This window comes from Dermacentor variabilis, chromosome 3 (genome assembly GCF_050947875.1).
Source record: "Dermacentor variabilis isolate Ectoservices chromosome 3, ASM5094787v1, whole genome shotgun sequence".
In the NCBI taxonomy this organism is placed as follows: Eukaryota; Metazoa; Arthropoda; class Arachnida; order Ixodida; family Ixodidae; genus Dermacentor; species Dermacentor variabilis.
Window position 1 is genome coordinate 232,948,325 of NC_134570.1, and position 27,907 is coordinate 232,976,231.

Genomic DNA, 27,907 nt, shown 5'->3' on the forward strand with positions numbered 1-27,907 from the left:
TAATGTTTGTGCTGTATCCCTCTATTTCAGACTAAATAATGTGCATGCAAAATTATATCTTCATTACTTTACACCATAGCACCAATATCTGTTGTGCGTTGATTTTCTGATGTCCTTGCATTTGCTATAGCAAGGATTTTTAAAAATCAGCCACAAAAGAAAAAAATGAATGGTCAAGGAACCAAGTGGTGTGTAGCAGCTCCCTTTTTTTACTCGGCTGCAAGTTTTGCACTCGTGTGTTAGCAACACTGTTTCGCCAATTGTGTACTTCAAAAGAAGTGTTACCTTTCTGCTTTGGAACTTTGTGGTTTTGTTCTGCCAGCTGCTTGACCAAAACAAGCAAAATGTACTTTGGATATTCCACAAATTCATTCTGTATGCATTTGGTACAATAAAATTTGTTTCAAGAATGGACAAATGCAGTGATGGTTAATTGAAAACTGCAACATGCCGATTTTAGTTTCATGCTTCATTAATTTTCTCAGCCCCAAAGAAAGCATGCGAGGTTCGAAAATGTATCATGTGACAAAGTGCTGGCCTGCCATGACATTAGTGCACTCGGTCTAGAGAACTGATTAATGCTGCACATACATTGAACATGGTGGCCATGACCATCCCTCGTGAATTGGCATTCCCTGCCTAAACCACCTCACCAACACAGCCCGTTAACAGCAAGAAAGCTGACGGGGCTTCCAAGAATTTCTATGCACTATTTATTAGTATCGCCCATTGAAATTGCTCCATTGCTTTGCTGACAATTGTCTTGACAAAAGTGGAAGCCGAATCGGTTGAGTTCAATCAGTTTTATTTACATACAACCTATTATAAAGTGGACCTTTCTTCGCCTCTTCAACTGTTCCCACAGCTGCTGCTGCCATCGTGCACGCCACATGGTAGGTGCACGAGAGGATTTTCCAAGGAACTCTGGAAAGCTGTAATCAGATTGTGGGCAAAGTTAAAAACTTAAATACAAAAAGGGTGTAGAGTATTGTAACCTTGTACATGTTGATCACACATGTTTCAGCTACAGCTGTAAGTGCCTTGTCTCATCAACCAAGCTACAGTTCTTGCAACGTTACACTTTGTGATACTCAGTATGAATTGATAAGACTAGCTGCTATTCTAGTGGTTGTGCAGGCTACAGTGCCTGGCCTTTGTGCTTGTATGTGTCAATTTCTCTCTTTCAGTCTCGCCCAAGCCACACCAAAATGCTATCCACAAGTGTTGTGCCAGAATGGCCTGGCAACATTTCGTATTCAGCCGTTTGACCTATTTATTGCACTGATGCACAATGTGCAACCAAATGAAGGAAATGACATCACCTAGGTGATTAGTAAATTACCCTTCTAAAATACCACAAGTGCAACTTTGCTGTGGCAAGAGCCTTAGCAAAAACATGAGACACACAAAAATGAAGGAAAAGCGACACCTTCAAGTTCCCGCACCAACTCACCGTGACAAGCACGAATTTTGATAGTGTCTGCTTGAGCTTAGTTATTTCGAGATACATGCAGTTGAATGCTTTTACAAGCATTGAGATGCCCCACTATGCTAGCTTGCCTTTTATGGCTATAGAAAGTCATACTGCCACAAGTCTGCCTATTCTTCCGATTGGAATCTATATTGAAGCTGCTTTGAGCAATGGGCGGTATTCTATTTCAGCGCAAATGATACATTGAGAGTAGTGTGCCTAGAAGGAATAGACAAAAGCATTGCAGAAGCTGCAGCACTTTGTGCTCGCTGAATGATCATACGAGAAGGTAAAGATGCCATCAGAAAGCATCCTTCGTATAGATTCTCTTTAAAAGAAAAACACTACAACTAGACATGGTGACAGTTGTGGTGGCAAACTAAAAATATTATAATGATAGTTCAAGGTGTGGTATGGCATGTTTATGCTATTTCTGAAAAAATAAACACGGCAAGTGTGTCCATGCCAGCAATTGACACAGGATGTGCAGATGCAAAGCTGCAATACAGCACCACGGCCTCAAAACGACAGTATGCAAGTGGTGGTCCAGCATCAAAACTTCAATGTCCCTACACTGCAACACTGGGAGGCCATGCTGCATGACAGAAGCCTGGGTGGCCAGCAGGCGCTGCTCTGTCGGGCACAGGACGTGGCAGCAACTATTTCTCCTAAGGATTAAATAAACGGATTTCTCTACGTCACCCGCTATGCGATGCGCCATGCGAGGGAATGACAGTGCCACTACTCTCACAGGATATGGATGGTGCACAACACCACCTTGAGCATCGGAGTGCACGTCTGCCTGTGAGCTCTGTACTACAAACACAAGTGGTGCATGCAAGGTAACATTTAACATATCACTGCCAAATGCCATCAATGAACAGAAGCAGCAAAGAAAGCTGGTTACATAATATTCAGTGTGTCGGATCTGCATATCTTTTACATCCTGTCTGCATGCCGCATTGTTCATTTGTTCGTCACTGCTCAAAAGTGCATAGTTGCATGGTAGTTTTTTCGATCTTGTGCACTTTCTTTTGTCTTGAAAAAATGACCACAGCAGCTATCTTCATAAAATAAAGCAGATGTTTCTGAATGAGCTGTAAGTATTAAAGTTGCTCAAAAGGGTAGTTTACTGAATTGATTGCATTTGAGTACTGCAGGCCTAGTTTCTTTCAGTCTTTCTCTTTTAAAGCCTCAGCACAAATTAGCTGAAACACCCTGTATACTGGACGGCTTGCCTGGCTGCCCGCACCGCCGAGGCGGAGCATCAAACGTTTTTGTGGCGCACTTGTCGCCGTCTCGTGGCACCGGTCGTCCATCCTTATCGCGCACACGCCACCGTCGTCTGGTGTTCTGATTGGCTGCGGCAAAGCGGACAGCTCTGGCGGGCGGGAAAAAAAAGTGGTCCGCGAGCGATCGGGCTTGCCGCCTCGTTTAATGCCTGCTTTTATCCGCCTGGCCAAGAGCTTTGCCCGGTTTAGCCGCTTTGTCTTCAGTGTGAACGTGCCTTTAGAGTAAGAAAATCAACAGCTTACGCTTCCACATTTTTTGCTTGGTAGCTGCATTCAATTTGCTTGCTCCTCGTCTTTTAGATGTCTAGGCTACCCACATTTTAACGTGGCTGAATAGTGCACAAATCAGAAACGCGAGTTTCTGTGGCCTAGCCTTCTCACACTTGCAAGGATACCATCCAAAATTGACCTATTTTTCTTATGGGGTGCCCACTGATTATGAGGATGCTGACATCGAAGGATCTCAAGTGGTTCTCTAGCATTTTGGTGACGTAATACAGTAATGCCAAGCTACAACTGACTTGATATCTGTCAGCACCAATGAACGCAGTGGTTAGTATTCTCACTAAATTGAGAGTTCAGCCCAACAGCAGATGGACACCAGTGGTTTGAATCCCCGTGTTGGCAAATTTAACTGGCTGAAATCAAGCATTTAAAAGACACGCATTTAGTTCCATCCCTTCAATCTGCGAGCATAATGAAGATCAAAGGTCAGGTTATGTGGCTGCAGCACCTTCTGTTCGTGCAGCATACCTTTACTTTTCTTTACCAAGACACTTAGCATGCACATACCTTGTGTGCAAGCCACATCTATTTACTCGTGAGCAAAAGTTTGGAGGTAAAATATGGTAGAATTTTTTGTCCAGCCAACGCATGCAGGCTGAAATCCAAGTGGTACAGCCAATATGTGCCTGTTCAATCACTGCAATGCATTGAGCCACTTCTGACAACGCACAGTTGTACCAGAAAAGGTTTAGATTTGTTTTCACTAATGCCATGGACTTATGAACTTTTATGAATGTACCTTCAGCTTTCGCAGACTTTCAAGTAATTCGAATGTAAAGTGGCCTGTGTGTTATTGCTATTCAGCCAGAGTGCAATAGGAGCCAGTCAAATTAGTAAAACATGAAGTCAATGTGCACACAAAGACTACATGTACCCTTGCATGACTTGTGCCACAGGCAGCTAACAGCTTCCAATTCACAGTTCTTGTAATATGCTTGTGGCCACCATCTACAGTGATCTATTTGATTTAACGGGGATGTGTATGTTGGCTGAAAACAAGAAAATATATTAACACCGATGGATGCAATATATCCTTTCCGGTAGTTTCGCAAGGGGGAAACTAATTCGAACTTCACGGCAGCGTGCACCGCACAGCTGCACCTCATTTTTATATTCTCGCGCATGCGTCAGTGTTGCCGCAGCTGTCTGTAGTGACACCCTCGCGTGCATCTCTTGTTCAAGCTTTGTTGAAGGGTTTGAAGAAATGAAGGCAGTACGGTGCCGCTCATTTCTTCCTTAATGCGACCTTTGAATAGTGTGTGCATCTTAACCCTTTCATAGACGCAAGCAGAGAACAGGCCGCTTTGTGTCCGAGACATTACAAGTGCTTTTTCTTTTTATGAGGTATTTTTGACATAACGTAAAATCTCAAAGCTGACTACGATTCTGTAATAGCGAAAAGTGGGAATATTACATCCCACTATACAGCCTCAAGGCCCGTTTCTACCTACTCGTGGTCACCTGTAATGTGATTACAAGCAGCCAGAGTACCCAGTACAGTATACATTGTTTGTGCACGTTTTCATTATACTTACTGAGCATGCTTTGTGTGAGAATCCTCAATCAGGGCTTTCCGATATCACAAGGGTTCTTAGAAAAAAAGATGCTTCTTGAGAATTCTTGAGGGCTCGTATGTAGCAGCTCGCATATGTAGGAATGCGATTTGTTCGCGATGCTAATAATTTGATCACCTGTTTTGGTAGCTGTGGGCACGAGAAATTTAGACACCTAACCGCACCAAAATTCAGCTTATATGAAAACACGGAATTTCGATAAAAAGAGTCCATTTGCCGCTGTGGTGGTTTGAAGGAAGGCGATAGAATAGAATAAAATAAACATTGTAGAACGGGAAGTAAACAATCTGCGCAATCGCTCTATCGCGTTGTTTGACAAAGAAATGGACGAAAAAATGTGCTTAACGTGATTCAGAAACATATCTACACAGGAATGTTCAATGGTAGAAATTACACTTCACCGCTACAGAGTAGCGAAGTTGCCCTGAAAAGTGGGACCAATATTTTCCGACCGCCCAACAAAGGGTGAAATGCGCACACTATGTACGGCAACACTTGCTTTGTTCACCGCAGTAATGCCACCCTGTAATGGAGACACAACTACGACAAACGGTCCGCATTTCTTCCGCAGCGAGCAGCGAGAAAAAGTGAAATATTTTTTTACAGAGTCAGAGAAAAGCCAAGCGTGTTCCTGACGGTATGTAACGGCATGCCGCTGGGAAAAGGGGGGTCCATACCTCGGGGTTCAAATTCCGCAGACACGGCATGCGCTTCAGCGTAGCCGTCAATTTGCGGTTGAGCAAGCGACGATTTTGCATTTTCTGTTCCGCATCAGCATGTTCTACGCAACGAGGGAGCTCCTTGAAAACCAGCACGACGGGGGCCGTCTCGTTGATCAAGGCCTAAAATTTAAAAGACAACACAACTATTAGCGCTTATTGTTTCAAATTTTGTGATTTCAGTAGACTTACCTTGATGTTGTTGCATATTTCTTGTGGATCCATGTTGCTTTCAAGGTCGTTTCCGCCAACATAAAGAACGGCGAAATCGACACGCTCGAAGCGCATCGTGGAGACAGCTCACGCCAGCCGCACTGCATTGTAGCCCACAAAACTGAATGTGCAGGCTTTCATAGACTCAATTAGGCGCAGGCGCGACCTATATAAGAATTTAACCTGACTCACCGACAATGACGCCGCGCAAGGACGGCATGACTGAACACGATCCAGCGAGGCGTAACAAGACCACGCGAACGAACCTACGTGAGCCGGCAGTGGCCGCATGTGCATGGCATGTGGCCGGCACACACCACAGGGATTTAGCAGCAGCACCTAGCAGCGTCCTTCCCTAGGCGTACAAGTACCTATCTGGGGGCAGGGAGTACGCCACTGGCTTACGTCACATCCGGTTTGCCTCCAAACCGGGTACAGCCAGCCTGCGGGGATACGCTTCTGTTCTAGAAGGGGGTAGTGGGCTCAGGAGCCGGAGTACCCTATGCATTGCAGCGAGGCGGCGAGTGTGGACGGCACGCGGATTTCGGTGGCGGCGCTGTAGTCGCGTGGGCTGGCTCCCTCCGCTGCTTCGCCATAGAATAAAGTGCTTCGCGCGCTTGTTCATGCGGGCTTGATTCGCGACGTTGACTGTTTTTTGGTGTTTTAACCTACCGTTCGAGTCTGTTTCGCGCGCAGTCGGCCGAACACGTGAGCAGTAGGAAGGTCGAAACGTCAACGGCAGCGACTTTGCTTCGCTCCCGGCTGTGAAACAGGATGTAAGTGGAAAAAAGGAAAGCAGCCGTCGTTCACCGCGCCGAAAGATGAATAAACACGGCGAATTTGGGAAGGCAACTTGCACCGCCAAGACAAAAAACTCGACGAAACATGTGCGGTTTGTGTGCGAGACACGCTAAAAGAGTAGGTGGATTTTTAAGCGATTCAACTGCAGAGGGCCTAAGGGTTACGATATCTATAGCACACTATCACTGCTGGATTATCTTGTCAGCCAGGGATTTAGGTATGTTATGACATACAGGTTAAGCCAGGATTCGCTGGAAAACTTTTTCGGTATAGTCAGGCAATCATGTGGGTCTAATTAATGTCCACCCAACACAAACGCAGTTGCTAATTGTCGTTAATTGCCTATCCGTTTATAACCTCGCGAAAATAGTACGCTCAGGCAATGCTGACCTTAATGGAGCTAGTGGAGAAATGAGTTCTCTCCTGAGTGCGCAAGATGCTCCAGCTCAATAAGCCAGGGCTGCTGTAATCGACCATCTCATTGAGGAAGGAAACCTAGCTTCAGCCGAGCGCATGCTAAGTAGTATTCCTGCTGATCACAGAGAGTTGGTGGAGCAGAAGAGCGACGACCGTCTAATACATTACATGGCAGGATGTGTTGCTCGAAAGTTTCTGAAGTGTTATGACTGCATGTCTTACAAGGCCTTTCTTATGGAAACCCCCAATACGGAAAGCAGAAACTCTGAGTTCAATGTGACATGCGACAAGGGAGGGTTGTTATATCCTTCGCTGGAGCTTTTCAGGGCAGTGAAGTTGGAGGATGTTCTTCAGCCGAGAGAAACTCTGCAGTGACAGCATAGTGGATGTAATGTTGCTAGTGAAGGATAACTTCGGCTATGCCTTAGGCTGCAGCCAGCACTAAGATACGCTTATAACAGAGTTGACGAAGTTCTATGTGCTGACCAGGCTGCACTTCTATGTAAAATGGATCAACCAATCGCGACAGGAACGGCGTAAAAAGAAATTGCACGCGAAGATAAGCCGTTCCACATAGTGCCTCTCTCGTAGCAGCCATGCACTTTGAGAAAGGAGTAGCTGCCCATCTTTTGTACCAATAAAGAGTTGTTTGTGGCTACCACGAGTTCTCTTTATTTTGCTGTGTTACGAAATTTCGCTATCCCTGGTAACCACTACGACCGCATAATGGCATCACCATAGGATTAACTCCCTAGCTTTCAGTGGATATATGCTTTCGTAAACAAAATCGCAGTTAAAGGAATAAAACCTCATCATATCTGGCCTCTGTTCCGAATGTGTTAGTACAGGCGCCGCAATTGTTTGGCTCACTTGAACTTGTGAATGCAATTGGGTCCTGACCTTATAAAAAGTGTTAATGGCAAATGAATTAAGCAAATTATCCATTCACATATTTGCCTCTTCTACGGTGTTCGCGAGCTTTTAGTTTAGAAATCAGTCGCATCGTTGTGCGGCCGTTAGTCTGCACTCCTTGGGTCGGCTTTATTTTCACGCAAGCTTGAAGAACGTCCGTCTTTCCACTTTTCTCTGCGCCTTGTCTTAATTTCAGATGAAGTTATCAGAAAACATGCTACGGAGCTGCGCGCTTTCTTTTTTCGGCATGACACGAAGCGCACACGGCTTTCTCTACGTTGAAAATGCTCAGTTTCGCGTTCCGTACAGCCCATGCTCTAGTGGCGCCATCTGGCGGCGTCGACGTGAGATGCCACACCCGCGGGCTCTCCCTGACCCCACTACCCCCTTCTAGTTCACTATACCCAAAGGTGGCTGCAGTGTCTTCCATTGCCATTTTCTAAACAACTTTATTTGGCATGAAGACATAGCATAGCACTACTATGTCGTGCTTCACATGAACCCAAAATTAAAAAGTGCAATGAAAATGTATTTTTCTTGGCACTGCATTACCAGCACAAGTGAATGCCAGTTAATGTATGAAATTACTGATTGAACAGATTGTTTTTCCAAACTATACCCTGTCACACGGCAAATCTAATGTCATTTACAACGAATGACATTCGCTGATAATGCCATTTGTTTGGTGTCACACGGTAAAACTTAAAGGGGTGGAGACATCAAAATTTTCGTTCATGCGTTTGTTGATTCAAACGTTGCGTCATGCTTCAGGGAGCACGATACACACAGCGGGATTCATATATATCCGATAAATAATTTAATAATAGCATTATTATACCGAGCGATTTCGGTTTCGGTTTCTGGGCTCCGGGGGATGCTATGACGTCACAGAGGAGGAAACGCAACATGGCTTGGTCACGTGGCCCACAAAAAATAGTGACGTAAAACTATGCTGCGTCGTCTGCTCGCGCATACGCGTGCTCTGCCAGCAGGAGTCAACCACTGGCGATTCGAAGTGCATGTCGTGATTATTATAGTTATTGCGAAGAGCGACAACAACGGTAAGAAAATATTGCGGCTTGTGAGAGTCGGTGATTCATTCCGAAGCGCCGTAAGCTTTAGCTTTGAAGTAAACCGGAAAAAGCCTAGCGACGATATCGGCGGCGCCGAACGATCAGAGGCGGTGAAGCTGCCGTCGATGCCAGAGCGACCACTCCTCGGTCGCTGATTGGCCGCTTCGCCCTACGGCTGCCGCACAAATGGGTCCCGGGCCCGTCCTCTCTACGGAAAGGAAATCTCGCCGTTCGCGAGCAAAACCGCCGTCACACGGGGGCCCGCGAACTGCAAACGGCGTGCGGCGAGTTTCCGTGCCGGTAACGTGGACGGGCCGGTAACGTGGAAAGGCCAAGCGAAGGAGAGTCCGCTCCGAGCTGCCGAACTACGCGACTATGCGAGGAGAGAAGCAGACAACACGAACGCCGCATATCCTGGTCCCTTTCGGAGTCGGCCGGCTAGTGTTACACTCAAACGTGTAAGGCCCGTCCGCAGGGCAACTCGCCGCACGCAGTTTGCCGTTCGCGGGCCGGCGTGCGGCGTTCGTGTTGTCCACTTCTCTCCTCTTGTGTCCGTGTCTGCACGCCTTACCCCTTCTTTGCATTAAGAAAGGATTTCTATATGCCTGTAGCTCGGTCGTAGTGGAGGCTATGCTCGGTTGCTCGGCTCAGCAGGCTCCGTAATCGGCATTTCATCGCTACTCATCATACGTCACGTTTTTGAGCTGGTGTGCTATGACGTCAATATTTTCGTTCCTCCTCTGTGACGTAGTAACTGCCGCGCTAGCGATGGGTCTCGACTACGAGAAGGAGTTTTTAATGACTCTTTGGAGCTCAATTAAAATTATTTTGAAATGTTTGCAGCGTCCAATACCTCAATCTGGGTGTCCTTGCATACGGAAGCAGCCTACAACACGCTTTTTATAGCCTCAAAATTTGGTGTCTCAACCCCTTTAAGGACATTTTCGAAAATGACATTTACAAACGAATGAGTTCGCCAAACTCATTCGCATTCGTTTGGAAGTGAACGTGTATCCTCGATACCACGAGTTTACCAGTGTTTCGCAAACAGTACATGCTTCTTTTTTGTTTTAACAAAAAAACACTATTATTTTATCCATTTTATTACCTAATTATTGCTTTAACGACATTGAAGTCCATCACGAGCGTAAATACAGAAAACTACTCTCAGTCCAGTGACCGGACAGCCGTCTTTAGCTTTCACTGCAGCAGTCGTGTTGGTTCGCACCGGAGCATCGGCCGCGGCCGCTTCAATTGACTTGGCGTAAAAGCGTGCGCGTGTTTTCCTGTGGCACGCGCCAAGCATGAGATTAGAAGCCCGCATGCACATCAGAACGGCGATGAGATGCAACTGCCCTTCTCGTACCACTTTAGCAGATGTAGCGGACGCGCCTATCGTTCTCTTCGCCCTGTTGCTTGCCTTAGCTTTGGCTTGGCTTGGCTCGACTTCGTTGTCAATGCGACAAGTTAGCGATCGAACGCTACGGTTTGAAAGCAACGATCACATATTCTAGTGAAATTTAGCATATTGGAAAATAATTATTGGACAAAAGTGGGTTTGAGGCGTGTCATTTTTTTACTATCGTCATTGTTATCATTTTCAAATGACATTAGTTTTCGCCGTGTGACAGCGCGCTGTGATAACGACATTAATCGCAACAAATGTCATTTGTTGGAAATGACATTAGATTTGCCGTGTGGCACAAAAAACAATGGCAAAGACTGCTGCAACGCGGTGCTCCCCAGACGACCCCACACAGAATCGACCATAGAGTTACTATACTGACTCTAGAGGACAAGCTACCCATAGGGCCCATGCATTGAAATCGGGAACCGCAAGAGCGCCGCCATGTTGCTACGCGCCGAGGTTGCCAGCTCCTGAGACGCTTGCTAGACTTGGTGACAGTAGTCAGTTTTAATCCGGCAACAGTAGCAGCGTAGCAGCATGGCGTCTCGCTTGTACTGTCGTGATGTGTGCGTGCAGCCGTGTGTTTGGGCTTTATAAGTTGGTTCTTTATTCTATCTTGCGGGACGGTGCGGGTGTGGTCCATGTTGGCCGTACAGGTGGCAGTTATGCAACCGAGGGATGATCCTGTTGAAGTTTCCGGCGGTATGCGGTTTTCAGCGGTCACGCCTGTTGCAGGAGTGTTACTCGACGAGGTTACGAGCTCGAAGCTGTGGTCAGATTCCTCGTTGGCGTTCCGTAATTCTCTTCGCACGGGCGCGGTACGTTGCAAAAGCCGCTTTCGCGATCTATCGTCGCGACGATAGATCGTTTTTTTTTTATTATTATGAGTACTGATCCAGCTGTAGGGCACATGTAACCGACAAACGGAAGTCTCAGGAGAGCACCTGAGATTATAATAAAGCAGGCGGCGCAAGAACTCCAGGGCACCGAAGTGACAGTGGGGGGATCAAAGCTCGAAGCAGAACGGTACGTAGGTTGGGGCCGCCGAGGCAGGTGTGTGTGCCAGGGAGTGTTCGCACAGACAGCTCCCCTGGCACGCGCAGCAGAGCCTCGCAAGGTCGAGATACCTTAAAGGCACCTGCGCCCATGATCTTTCTTTTGCCTCGGTGCAGTGTGCACGATTAAAGAGAGTAATATGGAGGGCATCCGGTGCAGTCGCGAATGCGTCATGACAAATGTAGCTCGTGTCGCCTGGCGTGTGCAGTAATATCAGAGTTGGTTGTGTGAACTTTATGCATAATACGCTTTGTTACGGTACCTTAACGCAATGGGTCTAGAGGACGGTGTTGGTACATTTTTTCGTACCGCCCTAATCCTATACCCCCTACTACAAACACACACACACATACCCCCCTCTTTTTATGTATACATACAATTCCTTGCCATGACGGATCCATAGCCTCCTTTATTTTTGAATAATAGAGGAGGCTATGGACCAATTGACCAGTTCAAGTTGTCAACTTCTCAGTAACTGTCATAGGAATCACTGTATTAAACACAATTCCACGATCGGATTGTTTACTTTCATTTTTTGTTGTAACACTGAGGACTACATAGAACTTTATTTTGTATATGTGAGAGAAGTATGTGGATATCACGAGCTTAAGCCAATATGCGATACACAGACAAAGCAGCTGCTACAACATGAACTGCATTGAGGGCCACACACATACGTAATTAAAGGTGCAAAATATAGGGGGAAGCTTCAAAATACGCTCTGTAGCACTGCAAAGTGTAACATATATTGTATGTGTACAATAAATGTTCAAAAATACAATGCATCAATGTCCCATTTGCCTTCAAGTTTATTATCAAGTTCAAGTTTACTGAAGTTTATTATGAGCATATGTACAACAGGAATCTACTGACACACCCGCAGTCAAGGTGGCTGTTCGAGGTGTGCTGGCTATCTCAGTGTAAGAAAAAGAAATTGGGTGAATGTCGACACCAGTGGCACTACTTCTTGCCTCTGACCTGCACGTGCCTCCGCGGCATCTTTGTGCACAAGTGTGCTGGCGTGGCGAGGCGTAGGAGTCATCCGAGAGAAAGAGTATCGTTTACATGGAGAAGTGGCTGTTTACATTGCCTGCCGCTTTCCCTCAAATGTTTCCTTTACGACTAGGGTGACACACCCACAGTCAAGGTGGCTGTTCAAGGTGTGCTGGCTGCCTAAACGAAAGAAAAAGAAAGAAATTAGATGAATGTCGACACCAGTGCTATTGCTTCTTGCCTCTTACCTGCATTTGTCTCCACGGCCTCTTGGCTTGCGGAGTCTGTATGAGGGAGCTGCTGTGGCTAGGCGTAGGCGTTGTCTAAACAAAAAGAAAAGGCCATTCAAATGGGAAATTATTGAAATCAATGCAGTTATGTCTGCTTCTTGCACTCTTCTTGCCCAAAAATTTTCAAACATGGTGTCCAGTACACACCAGGACTTTGACTGCTTCTGCTTTTTACCTGCAGGTGTTGCTGCGAGATCCTTAGTATGGCTGCGTGCAGCAAATGCCTCCACTTCGTGGAGGCATTTGAAGTGGTAGCCAAAAATATAAAGAATCATCCTTGTCTGCACAAATGCTTTCAATTTCTAAATGCAGTGGTAACTATCACTATTAGTGCAAGGCACCCCACATCTATGCGGCAAGTTCCATAGCTCGAAACTGAATTTTTCCTTTCGTGTTTCACAAGGCGTCTGATATGTCCACATTAGATGTGATGTGTTTATTTTTATTTATCCCAGTGTGGAGAGAGCATCATTAAATTGTTTTTTTATTTTTGCTTGTCTTGTTTTTTGGTGTATTTCTGAATTTATCAAGCACCCGTCTCATGATGCTAAAATGACTTATGCAATGACAATCATAACTTTTGTTTTGCAGAAAAACAACGCATTTCCTGACCCATTGTTTGACATCCCCTCACTCGCATAATCTTGCAGAGTATTCTACCTATATTGACTTGCTTGACCTCCACTAAAGAGTTGCATTTGCAAATACGACTCTTTCCTTAAAACCATTCGACACTTCTCATAATTTCTGTACCTTGGGCTTCGATACTCTGCATTCACCATTTTTGCTTGTTTCTGACTAAAAATGTCTTTTTTAATTTAGAGCTTAAATTTTACCTTTGGAACACATGGAAGGGCTTGCCATTGCATATCTGCATAAAAGGGAAACATGTTTCATTAAACATTTGCAAAATCCAATTGAAGATTGATGAATGCAGCTTGCAGTGTGATATGACTGAATGAGCCATAAAAGTAACTCATCTCACTTGGTAAATTAAAGCACATATTAGTGTGATGTGCAAGATACGTTACACTAACGTGGTGGGTTCTCTTGCTTATACAGCAAAATAATCGGTGCGCGAGAAAAAAATTATCTTTGCATACCCCTTGTACACACTGATTTAAGGAGGATGAGCTGGAGCTGTCCACATGATCTACTTATTTTACCTGCGAGTATGGTCAACAAAAATGTGTCCCAGCTGCTTAGTGGTACTCGGGATTGTCAGTATTGCATATGTGTGCCTGTTGTCTAAAATAATTGAATTTTGAAAATGCTCGCAGGGATCCGATGTGCATATCTTCAGTTTATGGATACATGTAAAAGACTCAGCATCAAGTGCAAGTGAACGTTCCCGCAGGCCCGGAGTCAATCATGCAAATAGATTCGCTGCACAAATTTGTGACCAGAAAAGATATTCCACATGAAATGGCATGCAAGGAAGTGTTGAAAATATTGCACAGTTAATAAAACGCCTACGCTATTAATATGTGGGTTGATGCACTCGTTATGCAAAACGGAGGTGAGGCGTGCAGACAGGACACAAAGAGTAGAGTATTTACAAGCAAACAACACAAGCGCCGCCCACTTCTCTACTCTTGTGTCCTGTCTGCACGCCTCACCTGTTTTGCATAATGAATCCTTACCAAGTAGCTGAGCTTTCTGCCGTTCTAAGTCTCGATGCACTCGATTTCGTCCGCATTAGGCACTCGCCTCTTGATTACTTCGTGGCACACAGATACTCGATCGGCATCAGGCTGTTTTTCTGCTGTGGCCTTTGTAGAAGCATGATTGTTCAAAGTGCAACAATTAAACAGATTCTTTGAGTTGCTTGTGGCTTCGCCAGTGCAATTCCGGTGCGCTGGTCCGCCTGTCCAGCAATTTCCTACTGAAGGGAAACCTGCAAATAAAAACGCCGCTCCGCATGTAGAAAAATACTGTGACGCTTCTCAAACGATTGTGATGCACCACAAGAGCTGCCTACTCGCGTGATATTCTCAACAAGGAGATACATTCGTTTACTTACATGTCAAGGTATATGCCAGGGCACTTCGGTGGCACACAAGGCAAGAGTGTGTGTGCCGTAGCGTCCGATGTCGACGCGCGATCGCATGTCAAACCTAAACTGTACGAAACTACTACGCATCCAAAAAACAGATCCGAAACCGAAATTCGTGTCATCCTTTAATGCAAGAATGCGTACATCGTGATTTACATAAGTCGCGGACTTAGCGATCGCTTTCTGTAAACTTAATATTAACGTACCACCTTCATAAAGCCATCAGGTATGCGTTCTTAGATGAGAAAGCATAAGGTGACCTGTACTTGCTTTCAGCTCTTTCAATAGTAATTGCGCTGGCCACATTGACCAGTAGCAACAGGGCGGCGCCCTAGAGGTTCCCACTTTTCCGGCCCAGCTTTTCCTCTAGAGTTGTTCTACTAACTCTATGGAATCGACTCCTGCAACGCACGGAAGTGACGTCACTACATGTCAACGTCACATGCACGCGTATTTTCGTTTTTTCGAGGGCGCGTGGTTTGATTGTTTGTTCGCACGTGACATTCAGTACGCATCCCGTCAGCCGCGCTTGTGGGTCGTGCTTTTCTGCTGCCGCTGGTGCTAGACCCAAGGCCTGGTTCTGCTGCATCCTCGCAAGCCTTTGACATCATCCTTTTATATGTGCGAAAGCTGCTGTGCAGGGTTATTTTATATTTGCTAGCGTTATTTATATCTATTCTAATAAGTATTTTGATGGTATTTTGATTGTGTTAGCCGCGTATTTGCCGATCTTGCTGTCCTTGTTCGCGACCGCTTGCTTTGTTCAACCCTAGCGCGGATTTCTCGGATTTAACGTATATATAGTGCTGACTAGAAGGTAGCCTCCGTTTGTGAAAAAGCTCGGATTTATTTTCTCGCAGTCTTTTTTTTTTTTTTCTTCTAGGTGTCATTTTAGATTGCACTGCTTGCAACATGACACGTGTTTTGGTTGCCGGTGACTCGATGGTGAAATACGCGGACCAGTATTTCCCATCGCGTCGTAGTTTGTCAGTCAGTGTTGCCGCGCATAGAGGAGTAAGGATTGAGCATTTGCTGTCAATGATTGCTGACAAGCTAGCTGGTTTTGATTTTGTCATTGTGCACGTTGGCACTAACAACACTGTTGACAGTGTCAGCGTGTGCATGGACAAGTATCGCCAGCTCGCTCAGGGGATCATCGAGAGAAATACCATGGTGCATGTAGCTTTTTCTGCCATTCTTCCTCGGGGGCAGAATCAGTACAGCTCATGGGAAGCTCAGTCCTCATGGTTGCATGACCTGAATGATAACTACGAAAAGATTAACACAGCCCTGATGCAGTACTGCCACGAGTGCGGCTACACACTCCTGGGTGGTCTCGTGGACAACTGGCCCAGTTGCCTGAGCAGAGATGGTGTCCACCCGAGCCGCTTTGGTAACAACGTGCTGGCAGACTTCCTGTACCAGGGGGCCTGCACCCTGTCCATCCATCTGGAGAGAAGCCGCATCCAGCAGTCCTACAAGGAGACCCAGGCACCTTCTTCATAGACCAGTTGGACTCTGCAGGACAGCATCCCTGCCATCTCCGAGGCTGACTTTCTCCCGCTTGATTTGCATATTTTAATTTCTTTGCAAGCAGCAAGTGGACCTTCCACAGCACCAGCTCCTGTCTGGAAAGCCAGCACTGCTCCCTTGCAGAGGCACGGCACCAACCAGCCTACCAGAACCCTTCAAGGTGCTGGATTTTCACTTGTTGGCGGTGTCCGTGTCCGTTGCAAGGACAGCAAGGCTTGGTTCACCTGGGACAGCCTGCCTTCCCCCACTTTCCATGGCACAAGCGTACCAAGTAGGGGAAAAGCCGAGGGGAGGTCTGCTGAGCCAATGATCCCTGGTCGAGGTGCAAGCACCACTTGTCTGGAAAACTAGGAGAGCCACACAAAAGCATGAGAGTGCTCCTGCTGTGTGCTCACCTGTGGGGGAAGGAGAGGCCAGTGCTCAAGAAGCAGCTGTGCCAGAGGCTGTCTCCCACTGTGGCGACAGGGAGTGGAAACTGGTAGTATCGAGGAGGCGGAAGGCTGCAGCACTGCACAAGCAAGAATAGAGCTGTGACGTGGCTACAGACAGGAAAGGCAAAGTTCTTGCTGTGACAGCTGCCAAGTTCTTGAAGTTCGTTTCACCTTTGAGAGCAGTTGTAAGCCAGAAACAGACATGCATTGGCAGTATAAAGTCTGAGTCTGCTCCTTCTGCTGTCTCTGGTAGCAAGCTTGAAGGACAAGCCAGTGCCTCTCATGACGCCATTTGTGATAGTTTTGGCAAGGTGCAGCATGTGGCTAGCAGGCAGAATAAAGACTGCTTGGTAGTTGCTATGGCTTAGTGCAGACCTGTCATAAATAGTGTTCCAAATGAGGTCATTGTCTGCAAATGCTGTAGGTCAGAAACAATTCAAGATGGAGGGCAGATGACGAGCAATCCTGGCACAGAGGCTGGTGACCTTGACAAAGCTGCGTGCATTGCTCCCACGCGACGTAGGTGTTGTGAGGCTGCTTTGACATCCAGCTGCAGGCCTGCCAGCTCTGATGCCCAGGCTGTTTGTGAAGGAGCTGGTGCTCACACAACCAGAGTTCCTAACACTCACTTTATTGCATGGGGGAGGCAGCAAAGTTTATTTAAATGCAACATTTGATAACTTTATTTCTTTTAGGCAAAGCCTTGATGAATGGTGCAGGGAGGGCAAGCACATAGTCACAATAAATAGGTCTCATAGAAGTCCATTTGCAACAGTATCTAAAGAGTTTGAGTATAATAGGATTTCATATAGCTGTGTTCATGGTCGTGCTATAAAACCAAGAGGCACAGGAAAGCGACCCAAGCAAGCATACAATGGTACTGGTTGTGAAATGGCAGTTTCAGTAAGCCTGTGCAAATCACCTACTCTTCACTACAAAATAACCAAGCTGCAAGCTAAGCGTAATCACGCCACGAAGTATTATAACTTGTACCCTCAAAGCAGGCTTCTAAACGATGCAGAGAAGGTAGAATTCTTTGATTTTGCCAAATGTAATATTGGCCCAAAGTATTTTAAAAATTTGGTCGAACAGAAAACGGGCAAGAAATTAACTACAAAAGATGTTAACAATTACAAGCAAAGGTTTTCTATTCCTATTCGCAACGAGCAGGCTCACGGAGAAATGGTTTTAGAAAAAATAGACACCTTGTTAGCAAATAGTCCAAACTGGGTCATTCACTATGAAAAGAATCAAATAACCTGCAATTTGTGCTACTTCAGACAACGCACATGCATGAGATTTTGGAAAAGTACCCAGAGATTTTATTTATTGATGGAACATATAAAGTAAACATTGAAGGCTATATCTTGTACTCTATATTGGTTGAAGATGGTGGAGGTCGTGGAAGACCTGTGTGTTATGCCTTTTTGCAAAATGAAACGACTGAAATTGTGGAGGCTATGTTTGCCAAGTTTGCAGAGTTTAACCCGTTCATTGTATCTGCTTGCAGAGTAGTCATGATAGATAAAGACATGAACGAGCTACGCATTTTGACCAAGATTCTTCCTAATTCTGAAATTTTGTTGTGTACATGGCATGTGCTGCACAGTGACATGTTCATCTCAGAGTGCAAGTTGCAGATTCTTTTTAATCCTTTGTACTTCACCTGCGTTTTTTTCCCTCTTGTACAGGTCCACTGATGTACCAGCTGCATGCATTCACACTACCATCAAGTCATCAGGAGCGTCTGTACCTCTATCTAAATATTACACTATTGTCTAAGATGAAAAATCAGACTTGTATATTTTGCTGTAATGGTTCTGCCAATAAAAGACTGATTATACATATTTATTTTCTTGCAAAGCTGGCATTGTGTATGTAACAGGCCAGTGCAGCATATAAGCTATAACTTTTTTTTTTGCAAATGCATAACACTCACCTGCTATGAAACCAACTTGCACTGCATAGTTAATATGAAACACAGAAGATGATTGTGCACCATCTTGAGTGCCTTTGCATTCTTATTTAGGAGTATTTTGCATCAGCTATGCAGCACAACTTGGCTTCCATGTTCAAGAACAAACTAGCCTACACACAAGTTTTTTTTTGCACTAACTACATTAGGTATGTGCCAGTTAATTTCTAGGCGAGTTTTTAAATACTCCTCCTTGATCAGGTGCTTGTCACGGTCAAAATTTATTTATTTATTTAAAATGCCTTACAGGCCCATTTAAGGGCATTGGGTAAGGGGGGGACACAAAGTGATTCAACAGGAGTAAACAGTATAAACATCAATACAGGCTTTCACAATATAAGTAAGGCAGTATAGGGGTAAACAGTATAAATATCAATACAGGCATTCACAAGATAAGTAAAGCGAAGTTCAATAAATGTTTGTCTAGGCTAAGGTTTAGAGAGCGTAAACACAGTAATATACTCATGCACACAAAAATACAAATGTGAGAAACGGGGAAGGAAAGCAGGTAAATAACATCCTTATACAATGTTTCTACAGGAAACTTTGCAATTCTTCGCGAAAAGCGTCACGATCTGTTATGCTCGTAATGTTATCAGGAAGACTGTTCCATACAGTTATGACACGTGGCAGTGCTGATGCATTAAATGACAGTGTATTGCCGAATATGCGCATGAAACTATGGCTATTGTTAAGGCGACTTGACGTGCGCGCTGGTACTTCAAGCGGCAACACATGAGGTCGATTACCATAGACGTATCTATGGAAAAGGCAAAGAAGACTTATCGTGCGACGAGTTTCAAGTGGCTGGAGTGAAATATCTGCTTTAATCTTGGTCACGCTACAAGTTCTGTCGTAGTTATTTGTGATGAAGCGCGATGCCCTGTTCTGAATTTCTTCTAGCATATCAACTAGATAATTTTGATGTGGTGACCATACAGATGATGCAAATTCTAACTGTGGGCGAACAAAAGTCTGATATGCTAATTTACAAACTGTAGCAGGGGATTTACGCAAGTTCCGTCGAAGATAACCCAGAGTTTTCGAAGCTCTTGCGCAGATAGCTGTTATGTGTGTACTCCAGGAAAGATGAGTTGTAAGTTCAATGCCAAGGTACCTGTAGGACAATGTCGGAGGTACGGCAAGGTATAGCTTTGTCTACAATTTTTATTGGTTATGAACACAAATGAACAGAGAGAGCATTTAAAAAATTCATGCTAAAGGGCAGCACTCTATAACAACCCAACACTCAAGTCCAGATTACACTGTTTTACAATAAACTCGAAAAGCACAACACACATTTACTGTTCGATTGTCTTTCACTGTTGCATGGGTGATCAAGTATTGGGCCCCTGTACCTAATCTGAGCATACTTTAAAGAATCGTAACACAATTCAGTCATCCAGATTACATTTTTGCATGCCCTATGCATACATTTTTTTTTTCTAGAACATTTTCTGGGTATCCCATAGACATTTCGCTGCAAGACTTGTGCGTATTACATGGATGTTCAGTGAACGTTTAGAAAAAGGCATTTTGAATGTTGCCTGAAAACAGCCTCAATATTAATTCAAAGTTATTCTTAGTTTGTTTGACTGAAAGAATACAGCACATTTTTATAGTGTACGACAGTGTAGCCCATCGAAATGTTACTTTAATGTAGCAGAGAAATCTGTGCTGATTAAAAGAGCTATATAAAGGTAACCTGCTTCACTACATGAAATGGGTATGAAAAGGTGACATATCTGAGGGATAAAAATAATTTCAAGTTCACAATTGGTATAACTTGGTGTAGAGCACTCACCTAAATAAACCTTTCCATGCTTTGTTCACATACTGACTTCCACTACACTATAACACTGTTGAGCATGCAACAATTTTCAATTAAATAAGTAGCAAAGTGAAAGCTCATTTGTATTAAACATCTAGAGGAAAAGCTACAAATTAAATGTGGTGTGGAGAAAACACGTAAACATGCACAACTTAAGCATTTCGTGATTAAGCTACTAGAAATTTATGGCTTTTTATTATTTTGCTGCAGGCTAAGCTAACCAATAAAAACTAAGACTTACACAGCATGCTTTGCCACATTGAAATTCATATCACCTTGTTGTTTGGATGCTTCAGGTCACGAGTAGCTGTTCTAGGTACTCTAAGGCTTCCACCATAAAGTGAACCCGTATGGCTTAAAGTGCCTTTTCTCTGCACCAAGAAAGAAATGTAAATAATCATGTGAAAGTTACTACACACTTCTTTCCTTGGCATTTCAGAGTTGGTAGAGCACACTAAACATACACATAGCGCAAAAATTTATTCATTGACTGCCCCGCTAAACATCCTACCATGCTGCGGTGAAACTATGCACTTGACCCACCCCCTTTCCCCCGTGCCTAACCGCATAGGTCATGTGCAGAGTGTCACAGAATTCTGTTTCGAGGATTCTTTGCATGTGCTAATGTTTGTCCAGCCATTGAGCATAAGTAAATTAAAAAAACTAGACTAAAACATAGCACTGCTAACTGTCTAAGTATGCAATAGGTTGTGATGATTGTGACATTTCTATGCATGTGTAATCTTGCACATACTCATTTATCAAAGTGACGTTCCTATAACTTGTACCTCCCACAAACTTGTGATTTCATGCACACTGTGACACAATCGTACAAACTCAACCCACCTCCAAAGCGGGTGAAGTACATTTATAAGGCTATAAAGCAGTGTGTCACTGTTGGTGGGATTGAATCCGTCTTCTAGCAAAGTGGTCCAATGTTCTAACCGTTAACCCATAATTGCACACACACTTCTCTTGTGCCAAAGTCACTCTTTGAAACATCCGGTGCGTGCAAAACGTGCCAGTTTCTCGCATTCTTCCCCCTTGACAGCTGGTACTTTGAGATGATGCGTTAGACTGCACTGCCTTTGGGATCAGGCTACATTTTCTGCTAGATCCTTCAAAGCGGTTGAAGTTCACCTACAATGCTATCACATTCAAAGTAATAAACTAACATTGTCCCAGTAAAATCCCATTAGTGGGTCCTTGCAGCTGTTTATATTATGCATTAATGTGTCATGCTCATAATATTTCATGCTATCTCTTAATGTGTCAAGCACCTAGAAGTGACACCACTATGTTTTTTAAGTCCAACCTTTCACTTGTCTGCCAATCATGTATGTCGGCATTATGAGCAGAGAAGAAATCATGCTCACTCTACTGGCACACCCAGCTTAGCCTGCTCAAGCTTAGTGGAGCAAGGTCTTGTTAATTCATCAATGTATTAAAAACTCCTTCATCAAAATGTGTTCACACTAAATCAGGTGTCACACTTTCAGAATGGATGGCAGGGTGCGAAGTGGAAGAATGGTAGTAGAACAGTAACGATACCACTTTGCTTGAGCAAAGTTTCAGTAGAGCTAAAACCGAGTTCAAGCATGCCTAGTGCATCAATTAATGCAGCTTTCACTGGGAAAGACATGACAGGGTGCTGAGTGCAAGCAGAACAGAGAAATGAGTTGCTGCATCATGCTGTATGAAATGGTGCCACTGTGGGGAGGAGGAAGTGGCCTGATACAGAAGAAAACGGTTCAACGAAGGATTACTCGGTTGCATGGCGATGGAGCAAAAACAGCGGCCGAGTGCACCCGCGTCTAGGGCGAGCTGCCTCGGTGTTCTCCGGTTACGGATACTAGAACTGAACACGTTGCACCATCTGGGGCGGTATGCCCGGCCCACACTATGAAAGAACTCAACCATCAGCAAGAGCATGGAGTTTCCTACTAAACTGAGTAGAGGGACTTCCCTTGCACCACACATCGGCACACATTTCGGTGCGAACACCCAACGCGCGTAAATTCGATGTTAGTTTGCAGTGGCGGCGCTGTGGACTCATTGTTTAGGAGCAGTAATAACTATTCGTTACTACATAATAAGTGCAAATTTTCTCGGACGCAGTACCAAATCCTGCACTAGAAATGCTGTTTGCAAAACGCGCTACTTGTCCATCCAGACGTGGAACAGTTATAGCAAGCCGAAAGCAGACGCACTTGTTTAGATACAAACATTGTAAAACTCGTAACCGCATCGTGAAACTCACCGTCAGACTCATCATTGTTGAAAAGCATTAAGAAGCGACTCTCACGCTTGAAATTTAAACAACGCGCATAAGAGACGCGAACTCACGAACACTACGATTCGCTAGGACATAAGAGCATTGGATTGACTTGCAATGCTTGCCCGGATCTCTTTCGTACCTGAACAATGTGGGTGTTACCGCTGGTTTCAGCATTTCATTTGTTTATTATTACGCGCCGGTTCTGCTAGAAGCGGTGTCAATTAAGCGAAAGTTCTGCGATATCGCTACCCGTTTTGCATATCCATTGCTCGGTCAGCTACGTACGATGCACAGCGCCAATGCGTATAATACATTACATTCCCTCTAGGTCAGTCATTGTTCACGGCTTTTCAACGCACATGCCTACTAAACGCTTTTACTGTGAGAGAATCACACTCAAGTCTTATGTGAAGCGTAAACTCGAACGTAGAGGCTCAATTTACAGAAGCATAATAAAACATTCGAAAAAGCGCCGGCTATGGCTGATGACTGCTGTTGCACGCTTCACAGCATGATTACCATTCATTCTGTAAAGAGCACTCATTCATTCCTCAAAAGAAACCTGCACAGCATTATCATTGATCTAAAAAATAGCCTATGCCTGTGAAGCTGCGAGCTCCTGCAGTATGAAGTTTCATTGCGTCTCCACACATAATTAAACGCTTTAGTGCATGAAATTCTATCAGAACATGCAATGTTATTAGAATTTATGAAGCTTCACAGCCCTACACAAGCGTTGAGGTAAAGCCCTCGGCAGGCGCAAAGATATCGTGGAATCGAACGAGTAACTCCACAGTGCGCTTGTGCTTAAGGTGAATGTAACCATTTGCTGCCGCTCCGCTCAAGATGCCGTCTCAAAGCGTGAAATTCGGTCATATCGTGCGACATAATTACAAACTTGTCGAACTTCACGGCACTGCCCAAGCGTTGAGGTAAAGCCCTCGGCAGACGCAAAGATCTCGTGGAATCGAACGAGTAACTCCACAGTGCGCTTGTGCTTAAGATGAATGTAACCATTTGCTGCCGCTGCGCTCAAGATGCCGTCTCAAAGCGTGAAATTCGGTCATATCGTGCGACATAATTACAAACTTGTCGAACTTCACGGCACTGCCCAAGCGTTGAGGTAATGCCCTCGACAGACGCAAACATATCGTGGAATCGAACAAGTAACCCCACAGTGCGCTTGTGCTTAAGGTGAATGTAACCATTTGCTGCCGCTGCGCTCAAGATGCCGTCTCAAAGCGTGAAATTCGGTCATATCGTGCGACATAATTACAAACTTGTCGAACTTCACGGCACTGCCCAAGCGTTGAGGTAATGCCCTCGACAGACGCAAACATATCGTGGAATCGAACGAGTAACTCCACAGTGCGCTTGTGCTTAAGATGAATGTAACCATTTGCTGCCGCTGCGCTCAAGATGCCGTCTCAAAGCGTGAAATTCGGTCATATCGTGCGACATAATTACAAACTTGTCGAACTTCACCGCAGTGACAAGCGTTGCGGTAAAACCCGCGGCATGAGTAGGGCTGCATGAAATGGCATGAAAGCACAGGTGGCGCTTTTGAGCTTGATGTGAAGTGAAAACATTTTGTGCCACTCTGCACAAGTTTGCATCTCAATGTGTCTTTTTCAGGCAGACCAGGTGATGTCGTTACAACTCTGTCAAGCTTAACAAGACTACACAAGCGTTGCCATAAATCTTGCAGCAGAACTAGCTAAGGTATTAGTAAATTTAATTAATACATGGGCAACGCTGAGCGCCGACGGTGACTGCAAACATTCATTCTGTCATTGCACGCATGTCTGTGCATAGCTGCTTGAAACGAAGGAAGTGCTGTGCAGTGCAGTATTAGTTATATCAACATTTACACACGTCACTGCAAAACTTAAGGATTCTACGGCTTGTATGCTTAGTCAAAATGCAAAAATATTGAATCAATAAAAAGTGTTTTTATTAATGAGATGAACGAAAACATTCCATGCCTTTTTGCACACAAATCACAGCATGTATAAAAAAAGCTGAAAATCTCAAGGAACTCCTAGTAGATATGTGCAACTTTCCGATAATAGCATGTATGCCAAGATAGCATCAGCTGTCAAAATTAAGAAGTACCTTTCAACTCCTTACAGTCTGTCACTCCCTTTGTGCAAAGCACTGTGAGCTCTCTCTGCTGCAGCCTTCTTGGCGCAGCGCTCCTATGTCACTTCGTCAGAGCCACTGTGGAGAAAAAAATAAGACAAAACCAATTTTATACCTGAGCTGGCTGCCAGCCATCACTGCCATCTAAGGGCCCCCAATGCTTGACATGATGTCAAGCAAGCTTCACTTTTCAGCTGTCCCCTGCCTCCAAGCAATCTTTTTGCGCCTTTCTTGCTTATAATATAAGCGGAGAAGTTATGCACACAGTACGTAAGCCACAACATTCAGCAATGATAAGTGACATTATTCTCATGCACTGAAACCTAATCTTCTTATTATTGCAGTTTTAATATTGAATACGCATGCTTGGATAGTGAAATTTTCTCATTGAATCGATAGCAATATTCAGGGAAAATTACCTCTGAATATCGAATCAAATATTGAATATTCCCATTTTCTAAAATAATGAAATGAAAAATGCCGTAGAGTCTGTTAAGGAAAAAAAGACTTGCTGGCCTTTTCGGATGTGTGTAGTGCCATTAACAACTAGATGTCAAGTCAACTAGAAAGCTTGTAAATGAGAAGCAAAGGAAAGCACAATCATATCTGGTGCACAATGACCATGACACAAATAAAAGAAAATGAACAGCATGTCCCAGACACATGTAGTAGAGTATAGTAGAGTATACAGCTCAGTGAAGGAGTTAAGGGCAATACTGCAGCCCTGCATATCATTTTGAAGGAATCCAAGCATATGGAGAGATTGACCAAACAATAAATTGCTTTGTCTAATTAGACAGAGCAAATGCAAAGTCTTCCTAAGGCAGGACATGCTTACTCAACTATAGCATGTAAATGACCTCCTCCATATCTTTGTTTAGAAACTGGATCATCTGCGCAATAATCACAGTTGTCCTGCTGCACTATAACCATCCAACGATTCTTCATTTATATCAGTCTTCCTCCTTGTAGACTGCAAGAAGTGTTGTTGTCCCTTACAGTATTCAAACAAAACAAATGTACTATTCGACAACTTCAAATAGTGAATTCTCGAATCGAATACGAATTGAATAGCAAAGACTATTTGATTCATATTCGTAATTTTTAATATTTGCACACTCCTATTATGAAATTGTAAGATTGGCTTGTAATCGCAATATATGTGGCAAATTTTCTATTAAAAAAATGTGGGTTAGCTCCCGCATGCATCTCATTTCACAGCCAATCAACCATCACTTAATTTCCTCGCGTTGCTGCTGTTTACTCTGTCTTTTATACATTGCCACATCTGCACTGATAATACTTGCTACTGGACATATCAATTTTATGTTCAGCATGACGTATAATATCCTATATACTAACAAGGAATAGATGATACTAGAAATTATCAGTTATCATGTATAATATGGAAGACAGTTAACTGATAATCTATAAGAGTACCAAAATGGGTGCCAGAGGAAAGGAGGGCAGTAATGTGCAGCAGAGGATTGGGAGGTGTTATTCGAGGTAGCATAATTCACTGGCCTAGAATGGAGTCAGCTAATGCAAGGCAAGGATATGACTGAAGCTTTCAATCCTGAAGCAGACATAAATTGTTTAATGAAGTTAATGATGGCTAATGTATGCACCTTGAAAAACATGGGAGCTTGAATATAAAAATTAAATGTACCCAGCAGCACAGATTGGATTCAGATTGTACTTAGGCACAGAGGATGGCCTGTCTCTCCTGCCAGATGGTGTCCTGCTTGTCTCCCCTCACAGCCAGTAGTTGTGGACGGTGGTGGCAACTGATACAACCAATGCATGCAATAATGCAGAACATAATTTAGGTAATTTTTGAAACATGGAAGTCTTTTGTCTACCAAAGCAGGTAATAAAAGTGGTACTCATATTTTTGAGTCTGAGAAGAATTAGTGTGCATGTAAATTGTTTTCATATTGGATCCTAGCTGTGCTTCGAACCACAGTGCGCCACATGGCTCTGTTCTGGCCCCCTTGCTGTTCATCATTCGTCCTGCATGGAGGCTTCAAGACATCACAAGCATTGAGTTCTTTATTTATGCCGATGACATGACGATTTGATCAACGTATAGGAATCTTGATATGCAATTTAACAGCTGCAAAATGCTCTTGACATACTCACTGAATATGCAGAGACTGTTGGTCCCCAACTATATATAAGAAAGTCCTGCTGCATTCATGTTACTAACAATTAAGATAAGGAAAAGTAAGGTCAGTCTTCAAAACTGACTTTGAGGTAGGAATCAACCCATCAGTCATGCTAAGAATGAATGAGCTACCTCTCCTTAGCCTTGGAATTCATCTTTCTGATTCAGGCTCAAACTAGCCTAAGCCAGTCTGGAAGTCATCGACCTTGACTTTGGACTTAGTATACGGAATTCAACCAAGTGCTGGTAGAGCTCACACTGAGGTGACACACCAACTTGCAAGTTTTTTTTAATTTCACCATGTATCACCTATCAAGCAGAGTTTCGTTGACCGAGTGCTCAGCAGTGGGCTATACTAGATTTCACCATCTGAGAAGTGAGGGCAATAATGGTACTGAATCATGTCTTATCTCAATCCAAATGTTTAAATTGCATGCCCAGCTTAGCACAATTATGGAACTTGTCATTCTGTGCAAGCATGTAAAACAGCTACGATAACTGATCTCTCTATTAGTTGCAGCTCTCTCTTCTCATTTATACAGAGATCCTCCCACGATAATGACATTTTCTGATCTCCTGCTGTATGGCACTGTACTTAGCACTAATACAAGAATAATGTTTAGGAGAAGTAATTATGCAGTTATTTCTTACGTGAGATATCAGTATGCCTAGAGGACACTGTGCAATTTACCCAGGCTATGATTTTCAGGGCAACATAGGATGGATCGCTGTCATCACCCCATTTGCAGCATTAAAAATTATTTTTCTTTTATATGCACACACCTGTCCATTTGACACGAAGAAAAGGCTTATTTCAAGACTGTGAGACACTAATTATGCATGCTATCAGATCCTGCCACACTAAATCATCTAGGAAAGTTGGCGAAGATTCTAGACACCATCGAAGAGAAGAAAAATTGAGGCCTGGAAACTACGGGCAGGCTAATGTGTACATTTGTGCTCTCATTTATTACTATGATGATACTCGAG

General features: G+C 44.1%; 2 protein-coding genes and 2 long non-coding RNA genes across 5 annotated transcripts; 1 reads left to right on the top strand and 3 right to left on the bottom strand.

Annotated features, from left to right (window-relative positions):
- Nucleotides 1-786: 786 nt before the first annotated feature.
- Nucleotides 787-6,012, bottom strand: LOC142576715 (uncharacterized). 2 transcript variants are annotated; one of them, XM_075686969.1, is made up of 4 exons: nt 5,747-6,012; nt 5,534-5,655; nt 5,300-5,464; nt 787-932 (listed from the first exon to the last, which is right to left on the bottom strand). In XM_075686969.1, the coding sequence occupies exons 2-4, from the start codon at nt 5,627-5,629 to the stop codon at nt 795-797; spliced, it is 399 nt and encodes a 132-aa protein (XP_075543084.1). In that variant the 5' UTR covers nt 5,630-5,655; nt 5,747-6,012; the 3' UTR covers nt 787-794. The 2 variants fall into 2 exon arrangements, with proteins under 2 accessions (XP_075543084.1, XP_075543085.1); XM_075686970.1 differs by lacking the exon at nt 787-932 and adding an exon at nt 2,670-3,401.
- A 6,000-nt stretch (nt 6,013-12,012) lies between these two features.
- LOC142576716 (uncharacterized) lies at nt 12,013-13,007 on the bottom strand. The gene is made up of 2 exons (XR_012826934.1): nt 12,463-13,007; nt 12,013-12,394 (listed from the first exon to the last, which is right to left on the bottom strand). It is a non-coding gene; the product is annotated as an uncharacterized LOC142576716 (long non-coding RNA).
- A 63-nt stretch (nt 13,008-13,070) lies between these two features.
- LOC142576717 (uncharacterized) lies at nt 13,071-14,608 on the bottom strand. Its single transcript, XR_012826935.1, has 3 exons — nt 14,528-14,608; nt 14,148-14,401; nt 13,071-13,375 (listed from the first exon to the last, which is right to left on the bottom strand). It is a non-coding gene; the product is annotated as an uncharacterized LOC142576717 (long non-coding RNA).
- Nucleotides 14,609-14,986: 378 nt separating this feature from the next.
- On the top strand, nt 14,987-18,369 carry LOC142576718 (uncharacterized). The gene is made up of 2 exons (XM_075686971.1): nt 14,987-16,253; nt 18,216-18,369. The coding sequence occupies exon 1, from the start codon at nt 15,473-15,475 to the stop codon at nt 16,064-16,066; it is 594 nt and encodes a 197-aa protein (XP_075543086.1). The 5' UTR covers nt 14,987-15,472; the 3' UTR covers nt 16,067-16,253; nt 18,216-18,369.
- Nucleotides 18,370-27,907: the final 9,538 nt, after the last annotated feature.